Raw genomic sequence first — 14,595 nt, forward strand, 5'->3', positions numbered from 1 at the left:
TTTTCATTTGTCCAACTGCATATTGATTTTTTTTTTTTTTTTTTGCGGTACACGGGCCTCTCACTGTTGTGGCCTCTCCCATGGCGGAGCACAGTCTCTGGACGCGCAGGCCCAGCGGCCATGGCTCATGGGCTCAGATGCTCCACGGCATGTGGGATCCTCCTAGGCACAAACCTGTGTCCCCTGCATCGGCAGGCGGACTCTCAACCACTGCGCCACCAGGGAAGCCCTGCATATTGATTTTTTACATATTTATAATAATATCAAAGTGCTAAAAACACTTTTTTTTTTACCATTTTAAATGGTTTTTTTTGGTTTGTTTTTAAATTTTATTTTATTGTGGTAAGAATACTTAACATGAGATCTACCCTCTTAATAAAATTTTAAGTGTGCAATACAATATTGTAATTATAGGCACAGTGTTGTACAGCAGAACTGTAGAACCTTGCATAACTGAAATATTATGCTCATTGATGAGCAACTTTCCATTTCCTTCTCCCCTCAGCCCCTGCAAACCACCATTCCACTTTCTGATTCTATGAGTTTGACTATTTTACATAACCCATGAAGGTGGAATCACACAGTATTTGTTTTTCTGTGACTGGCTTATTTCACTTAGCATAATGTCCTCTAGGGACATTCATGTTGTTGCATATTGCAGAATTTCCTTCTTTTTTTAAGGCTGAACAATATTCCAGTATGTGTGTATGTATGTATGTGTGTGTGTATACATATATATATATGTATACATACACACACCACATTTTCTTTATCCATTCATCGATGGACATTTAGGTGGTTTCCACATCTTGGCTATTGTGAATAGTGCTTCAATGAACATGGGAGTGTTAATGTCTCTTTAAGATCCTTTTTTTTTTTTCTTTTGGCCACACCATGGGGCATGCAGTATCATAGTCCCCTGCAAGGATCAAATCCGTGCCCTCTGCAGTGGAAGCATGGATTCTTAACCCCTGGACTGCCGGGGAAGTCCCTTTCTTCGAGATCCTGATTTCAAGTGGGATTGCTGGATCATATATAAAATACTTTTATATTCTAAATTTAACCATTAGGGTTTCTCCATTTTGCTATAGGCTTTTTTTCTTATCTATCCCTTGTCCCTTTTCTTTTATATTGTGAAGTAGCGGATCTTAGCAGCTTGGTGTTTATTACTCCATATTTTTCTGTGTTCTTACAATCTTACACAATAGGGGTATAGAGTTTTTTGGGGAGGTGAAACATTATTTTCTTTTATGAAAAAGAGGAGCATACTATTTGCATTTTTGTTGGTTTTTGTTTTGTTTTTGTATTTTGTTTTACTGTATTATTGATATCCCACTAGATTAGTATTGTACATATAGGTATAGTGCTTTAAAATACCATTAATATTCCATAGTATGTACATTTTCTTTATACATATTATGTTCCTTTTGCCATCTGAGCATGACCTATTGTAACACTAATTATATATGTCTGCCATCTTAATCTTTTAGGAAACCTAATAAAAGAGTAGAAGTGGTCCAGCTGAATGATGTGATGGATACTATGCTAGAGAGGGCTGGTGTGGAAAATCAGGCATATACAGGGCCAACCAAGGTAATTACAAAGATCAATGTAAACCAGTGGTTAAGAGCATGCACTCTGGAGGTAGAATGCTTGCATTGGACTCCCGACCCTGCCGTTTATTAGCTGATGACCTTGGGCAGGTCATTTAATGTATTTGTGCCTTGATTTCCTCATCTGTAAATTACAGATAATAATATTATTTACCTATAGGGTTGTTGTAGAGATTAAATGACATAATGAATGTAGATTGCTTAGGACAGTGCTTGGCATGTGGTAAACATTGTATAACTAATTTTTAGTCATTATTATTGTATTTAATTGAATATAAGGCACCACTGATTATAAGACCCTTATTATTTTATGTACCACTAAAAACACTGCCAATTAAACCATGCTTTCTTATCACTTATAATTTTTATTTTGCACCTAATGAAAGAGCTCTTTCAGTCTTACATAGATACAGATGTTTTTCTTTATGGGGCTATTTCTCTTTTGTTTTATAAATTTTTATTTTTATAGAATTTGAAACTTATAGACAAATTCAATATAAGGCACTCCTATGTAACCTTTACCCAGGTTTGGTAATTGTTTACACTGTGCCCTATTGGCTTTGTCATTCTCTTTCCCTCTCTATGTATCTCTATGTGTATGTTTTTTTTCTGAACCATTTTAGAGTAAGCTGGCAACCTCATGCCTCTTTATCACCAAACATTTTAGGGTATATTTCCTATAAATAAGGACAATCTCTTATATATCCATAATATAGTTATCAAAATCAGGAAATTTAACATTGATATGATAATATTATCTAATATAGTTCATATTCAAGTTTCAAATTTTATTAATTGTCCCTGTAATGGCTTTTATAGCTATTTTCCCCTCCATTTAGGGATCCTAGGATCACACAGTGCTTTTAGTTGTCATGTTCCTTTAGACAGCTATAACCTGAAACTGTTCTTTGTTTTTCTTGACCTCAATATCTATAGAATGTTCCTTAATTTTGGTTTGTCTGATGTGTACTTATTCAGTTCAGCTTTTGTATTTTTGGCAGGTATAACATAGTGGTGATATTGTGACTTTCTCAGTGCATCATATAAAGAGGTGCATGATTAGACATAGATTTTTAAAAAATATATCATTTTTTAATATATGTTTATAAAGGAAAATGTAAGTGAACAAATTAATCAAGGTGTTTCTAAAACTTATTCACACTGAGTGCTTACCTCCTAAGATGTTTTTTACTGGCAAGACTGTAATAAATACTGATTATCTTACTTATCTTTTGCCAGATGCACAAACTACTTCATATATTGAAGAAGGAACAGACCATTTATAATACAGTATTTCATGAACTTATTCGACAAGTCAGTGTGGACTGTGCAGATAGAGGAGAGCTACTATCCAAAATCAGGTTAGAGCTATTTTTGGAGTACCCCAGTTTCCTCCTGAATTTTATATTAGAATTATATTTATATCTGCTTTTAAGAAAATCACAAAAGTAACTTCTCTACTCTATTGATAATAAGGGACCTAAGTGCATTTCTATTATATTTTCTATAGTAAAAATATATTAGTTGAGAACTTCCTTAAGGTGATTTCTGTTGGGATGTTTGACACCATATTCTTTTATGATTGGGAGTGAAGTGCTACGTGAAAAAGTAGAGAAAGTATAGATTCTGGAGACAGACCAGTCTGATTTTAAATCATCATCTAGGTGTGTGACCTTGGTAAAAGTCTACCCCTTAGTTTGCTTATTTGTAAATGAAGACAATAACTATGTGAAAATTTTTCTTTTTAAAAATTAATTAATTAATTAATTTTGGGCTGCATTGGGTCTTCATTGCCACGTGCAGGCTTTTTCTCTAGTTGTGGTGAGTGGGGCCTACTCTTCATTGTGGTGCATGGGCTTCTCACTGCGGTGGCTTCTCTTGTTGTGGAGCATGGGCTCTAGGCACGTGGGCTTCAGTAGTTGTGGCTCGTGGGCTCTAGAGCACAGGCTCAGTAGTTGTGGCGCACAGGCTTAGCTGCTTGGTGGCATGTGGGATCTTCCTGGACCAGGGGTCGAACCCACGTCCCCTGCATTAACAGGAAGATTCTTAACCACTGCACCACCAGGGAAGTCCCACTATGTGAAAATTTTTCATTCATAAATGACATTTACTGAGCTTCTACTCTGTGTCAGGCATTAAGATGCTTCATAGAATAATGCAAGCACAGAAGTAGGTGCTCAATACAATGATTACTGTAGATGATGATGATAACTATTATTATTATAATTCTTCCCCTTATGACTGTGGCACTTTCCAAAAGCAGAAAGGAATAGTAGAATTAGAATACTGGGTTCAAATTACACATCTGCAGCTTCATTGCCATGAAACCATAGGCAACTTATTAGATTTCTCTGAATATCTGTTTCTCCTGAATAGGAATTAATAATATAAACTTGCCCTATTTGCCACTATCTGATTTGTGGAAACAGAGTCTGCCTATCTGACGGTGCTGAGAAACTAGGAGCAAAGCCATTAATAGGAGACTGGTCAAGAATAGATACTAAGGAGTAAGTTGTTGGAACACCATCAAGAGCTGCAGAATGCCCAATTAGAATGAGGATAGGGACAACTAAATGCTCAGTTGTCACACTAAGAACAAAGCCAGGAGAGATAGATGAGGAATCATTGCAGAGGAAGTAGATAACTAACTGTGTATCCAAACCTTCCTTTAATTAGGAATTGGTGTGAGTGGGAATCTTCCATCTGATTTCAGGAGTTAGCTTCTAGGGGCCAAAATAGGGTGGGGCCCTATTCCAGGAAGTCTAGACAGAAAGAGATAGGCAGGCAAGTCAAAGCCAAATTTCTTGAAGAAAAATTGAGCCAGACACTAGGGAGACAAAAATACTAACTCCAAAGTGCCAGAGTTAGGATCAGAATAGGGTTTCAAAGCAAAGGTTTTAGAATGGGGTAGAGTTGGAGTTTAAGAATAGAGAGTACGTGGGGAGAAGCAATGAGGTTTCAGGGTGGTTGCTGCAAACATTCATGATGTGTTTGTGAAATGGTGAAACATTCAGTAGGTCCAGAATGATCTAGTGTCTGGCATTTTATTGTGTTAGGAGCTCTTTGAAGGTCTAGGGCCTACCTTCAATGAGGAAGACTTCTGTTGTCCTGAGCCTGGTATCTTATAAAGTCCTCCCTGTTTCACAAGATTGTTGTGAGGATCCAGTAGATGTCCCCAGTAAATGGTAACACCACACATGCCCTGGAAATACTCTATATCAGCCCCATTTGCTTGTCACTATAGTTTTCTGCTCTTTTTTTTTCTTTTTTTTCTGGTTGCATTGGGCCTTTGTTGCTGTGCCCGGGCTTTCTCTAGTTGCGGAGAGCAGGGGCTACTCTTGGTTGTGGTGCACAGGCTTCTCATTGCGGTGGCTTCTCTTGTTGCAGAGCACGGGCTCTAGGCACACAGGCTTTAGTAGTTGTGACTCTCACGCTCTAGAGCGCAGGCTCAGTAGTAGTGGCATATGGGCTTAGTTGCTCCATGGCATGTGGGATCTTCCTGGACCAGGGATTGAACACATGTCCCCTGCATTGGCAGGCAAATTCTTATCCACTGAACCACTGCTTTGTGTCTTTCTGAGCAGCTTGTGTGTGTCTCTGCTTTTCATGCAAATGTCTCTTAGGCCTGTTACTGTAGAAGGAGGGTTTCATATGAAACAGAGGTTCATAATAACCATTCTTTATAGAGGGAAGAATGACAGATTGGTTATAAGCTGAATAAGACTCAGATTACACAGAAATAGGGCTACTGCAGTAATTATTTTTGGTTGACACTATAAATGTCTTTGGATGTAGGCATCTGACATTTTTCAGTTATTGTTATTTTTATTTTTTCCAATATTTTATTAAGGGAATTTCCAAATACCCACATAAAAATTGAAAGAATTTTACTGTAAGCACACATATATCTAGATTCTGCCGTTAACATTATACTGTTCTCGCTTTATTGCTTGTCTATCCATCTAGCCATGCTTCTATTTATCCACCAACTTCGTGTACTTCAAAGTAAAATGCAGACATCAGTGTATTTCCCTCAAATACTTCCAGTGTGTCTGTCATTAATCAGAGTTCATTATTTATTTGCCTTTTTTTCCTTTTAAGTAAAATTTACATATAATACAATGAACAAATCTTGTCTGCATTTGTTGACTTTTGACAGATACATACACTTAAATAACCCAAACCCTTATCAAGATATAGGGTATTATGGTCACCTCACAAAGTTCCTTAATGCTCTTTCCCTGGAAATGTCCACCCCTCCTTCTCCAGAAGTTCTGACTTCTTTGAATCTTAGATTAGTTTTGCCTATTTAGGAGCTTCATACAAATGGGATCATACAGTATATACTCTTTTATGTAAGGCTTCTTTCACATAGCATGTTTTTGAAATTCATCCACATTGTGCATATATGGGTAGTTTGTTCTTTTTTATTGCTGAGTGGTATTCCATTGTATGAATGGAACAAAAAGCAGTTTATCTGTTTTCCTATTGATGGGCACTGTTTCCAGTTTTGGGCTATTATGAATAAAGCTACTGTGAACATTCTTGTAAGAATCTTTCTGTGAACATGTGCTTTCATTTCTTGGGTAAATATGTAGGAATGGGATTGCTAGTTCATAAGTTTGGTTTTTTAAATTATTTTCAAAAATTGTTTATTCTTACACAAAATTTAAAGATTACTTTCCATTTATACTTATTAAAAAATATTGGCTATACTCCCCATATTGTACAAAACATCATAAAGTAAGTTTAAGTTTATCTATTTATTTATTTATTGGCCATGCCTCACGGCATGCAGTATCTTAATTCCCCATCCAGGGATCGGACCTATGCCCCCTGCAGTGGAAGCACAGAGTCTTTACCACTGTACCGCCAGGGAAGTCCCGGTTTAAGTTTATTCTTATAAGAAATTATCAAGGGGTGAAGTCAGGATGGCGGTGTGGGAAGATGTGGAGTTAGCATCTCCCCACAACTAGGGTGCCAGCTGGTGGGGGGACTCTGATGCCTAAGGAGACGGAAGAACCCCAAAGTGAACTGGTAGGTCATAGGGGGACTGAGGGGGGAGGAGAAGTGGAGGCCAGACAGGATTGGTGACGCTGAGGCAGGGGAGATCAGGAGAGGCAGGCGGGAGGGGCCCTCCAGGAGGAGCGAGAGAGGAGTGGAGGGCATTTGCCCTGCCCACTCAGGCCTGGGGAACCAGCTGAGCTCCCAGGCGGGTCCCTGCCCTCTAAGGCTCCCCCCTCCACCCCCACCAGCTGCATTGGTCCTGGAGGTGTAGGAAGGAGGCAGAGGAGATCAGGAGAGGCAGGCAGGAGGGGACCTCCCAGGCTGGAGGAGCAAGAGAGGAGAGGAGGGCGTTTGCCCCATCCACTCAAGCCCAGGAAGCCTGCTGGGCTCCCAGGTGAGGTCCCCTGCCCTCTGAGACCAGGGGTGGGGGGCATGCCTGGGCCCCTTCTGTTCCTTGAGCCTAAGCCCCACCCCCCACACCCCCAGGGCCTTTTACAGCCCTGTGGGTCCGGAGCACTGGCCCCACCCACCACCCAAACCTCACCCTTGCTTAGGCCCCGCCCTCCACAGCCAAGGCCTTCCCCACCCTTTTTTTTCCTTTTCCCTCCTCCCCTTTTTTCCTATTGTGGTACTGATGTACCTTCTGGTTGTTGATTCACCTATATTTTAATTGTTATATTCTTTTTTTTTTTTTTTTTTTTTTTTTTTGCAGTACACGGGCCTCTGACCATTGTGGCCTCTCCCGTTGCGGAGCACAGGCTCCAGATGCGCAGGCTCAACAGTCATGGCTCACAGGCCCAGCCGCTCCGCAGCATGTGGGATCTTCCCGGGCCGGGGCACGAACCCGTGTCCCCTGCATCGGCAGGTGGACTCTCAACCACTGTGCCACCAGGGAAGCCCAATTGTTATATTCTTTCTAGCATATCTGTTAGTTTCCTAGTCCAATTTTATTTTTTACTTTATTATTGGTTTTTTTTTGCTGCCCCATGCGGCTTGTGGGATCTTGGTTCATGCGCCAGAAGTTGGGCTGAAGCTCCTGCGGTGGGAGCTCCAAGTCCAAACCACTGGACTAACAGAGAAACTTAGACCCCAGGGAATATTCATCGGAGTGAGGTCTCATGGAGTTCCTCATCTCAGCACCAAGACACAGCTCTACCCAATAGCCTACAAACTCCAGTGTTGGAAGCCTCGGGCCAAACAACCAGTAAGACAAGAACACAATCCCCCACACACACACACACAAAATGAGATGGCAAAAAAATATGTCACAGATGAAGGAGCAAGGTAAAAACCTAGAAGACCAAATAAAGGAAGAGGAAATAGGCAATCTACCTGAAAAAGAATTCAGAGTAATCATAGTAAAGATGATCCAGAATCTCGGAAATAGAATGGCGGCATGGATTGAGAAAATACAAGAGATGTTTAACAAAGAACTAGAAGAACTAAAGAACAAACAAAGAAAGATGAACAACACAATAACTGAAATGAAAAATACACTAGAAGGAATCAATAGCAGAATAACTGAGGCAGAAGAACGAGTAAGTGAGCTGGAAGACAAAATGGTGGAAATAACTACTGAGGAGCAGAATAAAGAAAAAAGAATGAAAAGAATTGAAGACAATCTGAGAGAACTCTGGGACAACACTAAACGCACCAACATTCAAATTATAGGGGTCCCAGAAGAAGAGAAAAAGAAAGTATCTGAGAAAATATTTGAAGAGATTATAGTCGAAAACTTCCATAACATGGGAAAGGAAATAATCACCCAGGTCCAGGAAGCACAGAGAGTCCCATACAGGATAAACCCTAGGAAAAACACACCAAGACACATATTAATCAAACTAACAAAAATTAAATTCAAAGAAAAAATATTAAAAGCAGCAAGGGAAAAACAAAAAATAACATACAAAGGAATCCCCACAAGGTTATCAGCTGATTTTTCAGTGGAAACTCTGCAGGCCAGAAGGGAGTGGCAGGATATACTTAAAGTGATGAAAGAAAAACCTACAACCAAGATTACTGTACCCAGCAAGGATCTCTCAGATTTGATGGAGAAGTCAAAAGCTTTTCAGACAAGCAAAAGCTAAGAGAATTCAGTACCACCAAACCAGCTTTAAAACAAATGCTAAAGAAACTTCTCTAGGCAGGAAACACAAGAGAAGAAAAAGACACACAAAAAAAACCCCCAAACAATTAAGAAAATGGTAATGGGAACATACATATCAATAATAACCTTGAATGTAAATGGATTAAATGCCCCAACCAAAAGACACAGACTGGCTGAATAGATACAAAGACAAAAGCCATATATATGCTGTCTACAAGAGACCCACTTCAGACCTAGGGACACATACAGACTGAAAGTGAAGAGATGGAAAAAGATATTGCATGCAAATGGAAATCAAAAGAAAGCAATACTCATATCAGGTAAAATAGACTTTAAAATAAAGACTGTTGGGCTTCCCTGGTGGCGCAGTGGTTGAGAGTCCGCCTGCCGATGCAGGGGACACGGGTTCGTGCCCCGGTCTGGGAGGATCCCACGTGCCGCGGAGCGGCTAGGCCCGTGAGCCATGGCTGCTGAGCCTGCGCGTCCGGAGCCTGTGCTCTGCAAGGGGAGAGGCCACAACAGTGAGAGGCCCGCCTACCGCAAAAAAAAAAAAAAAAAAAAAAAAAAAAAAAATAAAGACTGTTACAAGAGACAAGGAGGGACACTACATAATGAGCAAAGGATAAATCCAAGAAGAAGATATAACAATTATCAATGTTTATGCACCCAACATAGGAGCACCTCAATACATAAGGCAAATGCTAACAACCATGAAAGGAGAAATCGACAGTAACACAATAATAGTAGGGGACTTTAACACCCAACTTACACCAATGGACAGATCATCCAAGCAGAAAGTAAATAAGGAAACACAAGCTTTAAATGACACAATAGACCAGATAGATTTAATTGATATTTATAGAACATTCCACCCAAAAGTGGCAGAGTACACTTTCTTCTCAAGTGCACATGGAACATTCTCCAGGATAGATCACATCTTGGGACACAAATCACACCTTAGAAAATTTAAGAAAATTGATGTCGTATCAAGCATCTTTTCTGACCACAACACTATGAGATTGGAAATCAGTTACAGGAAAGAAACTGTAAAAAACACAAATACATGGAGGCTAAACAGTGTGCTACTAAATAACCAAGAGATCACTGAAGAAATCAAAGAAGAAATTAAAAAATACATAGAAAAAAATGACAATGAAAACACAACAACCGAAAACCTATGGGATGCAGCGGAAGCAGTTCTAAGAGGGAAGAATCAATCTCACCTCAAGAAACAAGAAAAATCTGAAGTAAACAATCTAACCCTACCTTTAAAACAACTAGAGAAAGAAGAACAAAGAAAACCCAAAGTCAGTAGAAGGAAAGGAATCATAAAGGTCAGAGCAGAAATAAATGAAATAGAAATGAAGAAAACAATAACAAAGAGCAATAAAACAAAAAGCTGGTTCTTTGAGAATATAAACCAAATTGATAACCCCTTAGCCAGACTCATCAAGAAAAAAAGGGGGAGGATGCAAATCAATAATATTTGAAATGAAAAAGGAGAAATCACAACTGACACTGCAGAAATAAAGGATTATAAGAGACTACTCCAAACAACTGTGTGCCAGTAAAATGGACAGCCATGAAGAAATGGACAAAGTCTTGGAAAGGTACAATTTTCCAAGACTGAACCAGGAAGAATTAGAAAATAAAAACAGACCTATCACAAGTAATGAAATTGAAACCATAATTTTAAATCTTCCAACAAACAGAAGTGCAGGACCAGTTGGCTTCACAGGTGAATTCTATCAAACATTTAGAGAAAAGCTAACACTGATCCTTCTCAAACTGTTCCAAAAAATTACAGAAGGAGAAACACTCCCAAATTCATTCTACGAAGCCACCATCACCCTGATACCAAAACCAGACAAAGATACCACAAAAAAAGAAAATTATAGACCAATACCACTGATGAACATAGATGCAAAAATCCTGAACAAAATACTAGCAAACGGAATCCAACAGCACATTAAAAGGATCATACACCATGATCAAGTAGGATTTACCCCAGGGATGCAAGGATTCTTCAATATATGCAAATCAATCAATGTGATACACCACATTAACAAATTAAGGAATAAAAAAACCATATGAGGGGCTTCCCTGGTGGCGCAGTGGTTGAAAGTCCGCCTGCCGATGCAGGGGACACGGGTTTGTGCCCCGGTCCGGGAAGATCCCACATGCCGCGGAGCAGCTGGGCCTGTGAGCCATGGCCGCTGAGCCTGTGCATCCGGAACCTGTGCTCCGCAATGGGAGAGGCCACAACAGTGAGAGGCCCACGTACCGCAAAAAAAAAAAAAAATTTCACATAAAAAATTTAAACACCTCCTTTATATAAGTGTAATCTACCTTCCTATAACTTCTACCTGCTAATCCTAATTTTGTACTCTGAAAATCCTCAAAAGAAGTCCATTCTTTCTTTCATCTTATAGCTCTTTAAATATTTGAAAACAGTCATTTTGTCTTTCCTCTTATGTATTCTGTTACTTAGGCTAAACATCCCCAGTTCTTTCCAGTTTTCTTAGTGAAATATACTATACATGGAAAGCACACTAATTTGTCCATGTTGATTTCAAAATATGGTATCAGTCGGTATCACATTACAGTATCATACAGAATAGTTTCATGGTCCTAAAAACCCTTGTGCATCACCTATTTATCCCTCCTCCCTTCCCATCCCCCCTCACCCTGAACCCTCAGTAACCACTGATCTTTTTACTGTCTCTATCCTTTTTCTCTTTTCTAGAACATCATACAGTTGAGGTAGTATGTTATGTGGTCTTTCCAGACTGGTTTCTTTACTCTCACTTGAATTTTAATCTGATGAAAAATTTCCTGACCATTATTTTGTGGAATTCATTAAATTCTGGGCACCATATCATTGCTTTGGAACAATTTGACTATGATGTGTTTTGGTGTAGTTTTCTTCATGTTTCTTATGCTTGGTATTCATGGAGCTTTTGGGATCTGTGAATTTATATTTTTCATCAAATATGGAAATTTTTTGGCTCATTTTTCTTCAAGTATTTTTTCTGCCCTCCCTCTCTTCAGGGGAGTCTATCTACACATATATTAGACCACTAATAATGAAATTATCCCCCAGGTCACTGACGTTTTGAAATCTTTAAATTAGTTTTTTCTCTTTTACTGTTCATTTTGGATAGCTTCTATTGCTGTATCTTCAAATTCACTAATGTTTTCTTCTGCAGTATCTAATCTGCTTTTAATCCCACCCAGTGATATTTTCATCTGAGACACTGTAGTTTTCATTTCTAGAAGCTCAATTAGGGTCTTTTAAAAAATACTATCCATGTCTCCTTAACTTTTTGAACATATGGAATATAGTTATGATAACTTTTAATGTCCTTATCAGTTAATTCTAACACTTATGCCATTTCTGGGTCAGTTTTGATTGATTGATTTTTCACCTCATGGTTGTGTTTTCCTGCTTCTTTGCATGCTTGGTAATTTTGATTGAATGGCAGACGTGAATTTTACCTATTGGATGCTATGTATTTTTGTACTCTTAAAAATATTCTTGAGCTTTATTCTGGGACACAACTGTTACTTGAAAATAGTTTGACCTTTTGGGACCTTTAGGCAGGACCAGAACCATGCTCAATTTAGGGCTAATTATTCCTGAATACTGAGACTAGACTTTTCTTTGTATTCTATCCACTGCCCCATGAATCATGAATTTTTCCAGTTTGGCTAGGTGGAACAGGCATGATTTTGAGCCATGTATGAGTGCCAGGCACTCTTACCTTTGATCCTTTCAGATGGTTCTTTCCCTGGTCTCAGATAGTTTCTTCACATTTATGCCCTGATCATTACTTAGCTGAATACTTGAGGGGGACCCTCTGTAGACCTCCAGGGGTCTCTCTGTGCAGCTCTTTTCTCCCTGGTAGCTTGTCCTCTGAACTCTAGCCACTTTCATCTCTCTAGACTCTTAGCTCTGTCTCCTTAAATTCGGGAGTCCAGTGGGGTCCTCATGGGTTCCATCTCCTTACTGGATGGCCTAAAAACTCTCTCAGGCCAGCAAGTTGGAGCAATCATAGTGCTTACCTTATTTATTTCTGGTGTCTCAGGAATCACTTTCTTTCATTGCTTGATACCCAGTGTCTCAAAAATTGTTTCACATACTGTGTCTTTTGTTGTTGTTGTCATTGTTATTTTAGGAAGGAGAGTGTATTTGGTTCCTCTGAATTTCTTTTTTTATTTCTTGCACCTATATCTGTACCACAATCCTATGTATAAATTAATGTCCTTCATAAGTTTTGGAAAAGTATCAGTGATGATCTCTTTGATGAATGTCTGTTCTCTATTCTTTCTGTTTTCTCTTTCTGGAACTCTGATTAGACTTATATTAGATCTTATCATTCTGTGCTCTTTGTCTCTTTATCTCTATTTCATAATTTCCACCTCCTTGTCTCTGTGCTGCATTCTGGGTATTTTTTCCAGGATATTAATACCCTCTTTAGCTACATCTATTCTGCTGTAACTCATCTATTGAGTTTTACAGTTTGATAATTACATTTTTCCCCTGAGAGTTCTGTTGGTTTGTGTCCATATCTGTCTCATCATAGTTGATAAGTTTTTCATTGCTTATTCATGTTTAAATTCCATCTTTTATTTCTCAGACATTTCATGCATAGTTTTGTATTCTAAATCTGATAATTCTAATATATGAAGACCATTGGTATCTAAATCTACTGTGTGTTGTTTCTTCTGCGTCTCATTCATGATGGTTTATTTACATGAGTATTTTCCAGTCTTTGCTTGTGTGACTAATATTTGGCTAATCTTAATCATGAAATCCTCAGGGTATAAATCATGGATGCTTCCTAAAGAGATGATTTGTATTTTTTCTTTTCTGGAATCCTGGCTTCATCCAGTAGTCCTACTCCCACGTTGCTCGCTTTGAAGAAAGCCCAAGACTTGGTCTCTGGGACCCAATGTTGGTATTTTTACTGGGCCACCTCTGACCTTGGGTTTTCCTAGTGAATACTGGTTACCACCTCCCACTCCATTGTTAGCTTACCGTATTTAGTTTGTTGTTGTTTTTTCATCCCTAGAGACTTCTATTTCTTTCTGTGAGCCCAGTAATGCTTCAAGAAGTATGCTTTATCATGGATATAGTTGTGTTGTAATGGGAAGGCCCTTCAGAATATTTTGTCCCTATATTGCCATGAGGGAGAGTCCTAAAGAAGGTGTTTTAAAAATTGATACGTCCCAGTGTATGAGCTGCACAATGAGCTGATAAACTCCCTGTCACTAAGTGTTTAAGCAAGGGCTGGATAATTCTTTTTGTCAGTGGGTGAGAGATCAAGCTAAATGATTATTTCAACTCAAAGATACTAAAATTCTAGGGTCTCAGGCTTAGAATACAATACGTAGATCACTTTTAAAATAAATGAAGACTGCTCAGTTATGGTGTTTATAATTTATCATCTGTGATCATTTCCAAATATTTTGTTTGGTTTTATTCAGAAGCAAGAGAAATTACTTCTTAGTACTTAAAGACTTCTTTGTCTTTGTTTATTTTTAAACAGTTGGTGTCTTTTTATATTTTGGTCAGTTTGAGAAAGTGGTTTTATTCATGAATTCAACTATTTACAAAAAAAACTATTTAGAAAAATTCCACTATATTCAAGGCACTCTGTTAGATGTTGTAAATGTGTAAATATATAAGACATAGTTTTTATCCTGATAGAGTTTATAATTTAGAAGAAATAAAAAAAGTCCTTATTTTGTTTTACATCTCAGACATTATATTCCAAATAATTATGATTCTGATTAAAATTCTCCACAGTTCATTCACTTGGAATGCGCATTCATTCATGAGCATGGCAGGAATTCACAGCCTAG

The 14,595-nt window shown here is 38.6% G+C and overlaps 1 protein-coding gene across 7 annotated transcripts in view; it reads left to right on the plus strand.

Moving 5' to 3' along the window:
• The window catches only part of AXDND1 (axonemal dynein light chain domain containing 1), a 72,243-nt gene that overhangs the window by 9,217 nt on the left and 48,431 nt on the right, over positions 1–14,595 (plus strand). For all 7 annotated transcript variants that reach the window (XR_014014327.1, XM_081223383.1, XM_081223382.1 and 4 more), the window contains 2 exons: positions 1,491–1,593; positions 2,853–2,974. Coding sequence is in view for 6 of the 7 variants with exons in the window: in XM_081223383.1 (XP_081079509.1) it covers positions 1,491–1,593; positions 2,853–2,974 (225 nt within the window). In the remaining variant the exon portion in view is untranslated. The remainder of the gene's footprint in view (positions 1–1,490; positions 1,594–2,852; positions 2,975–14,595) is intronic.

The sequence above is a fragment of the Mesoplodon bidens genome (assembly GCF_964165515.1).
Source record: "Mesoplodon bidens genome assembly, chromosome: 2".
NCBI classification, from domain to species: domain Eukaryota; kingdom Metazoa; phylum Chordata; class Mammalia; order Artiodactyla; family Ziphiidae; genus Mesoplodon; species Mesoplodon bidens.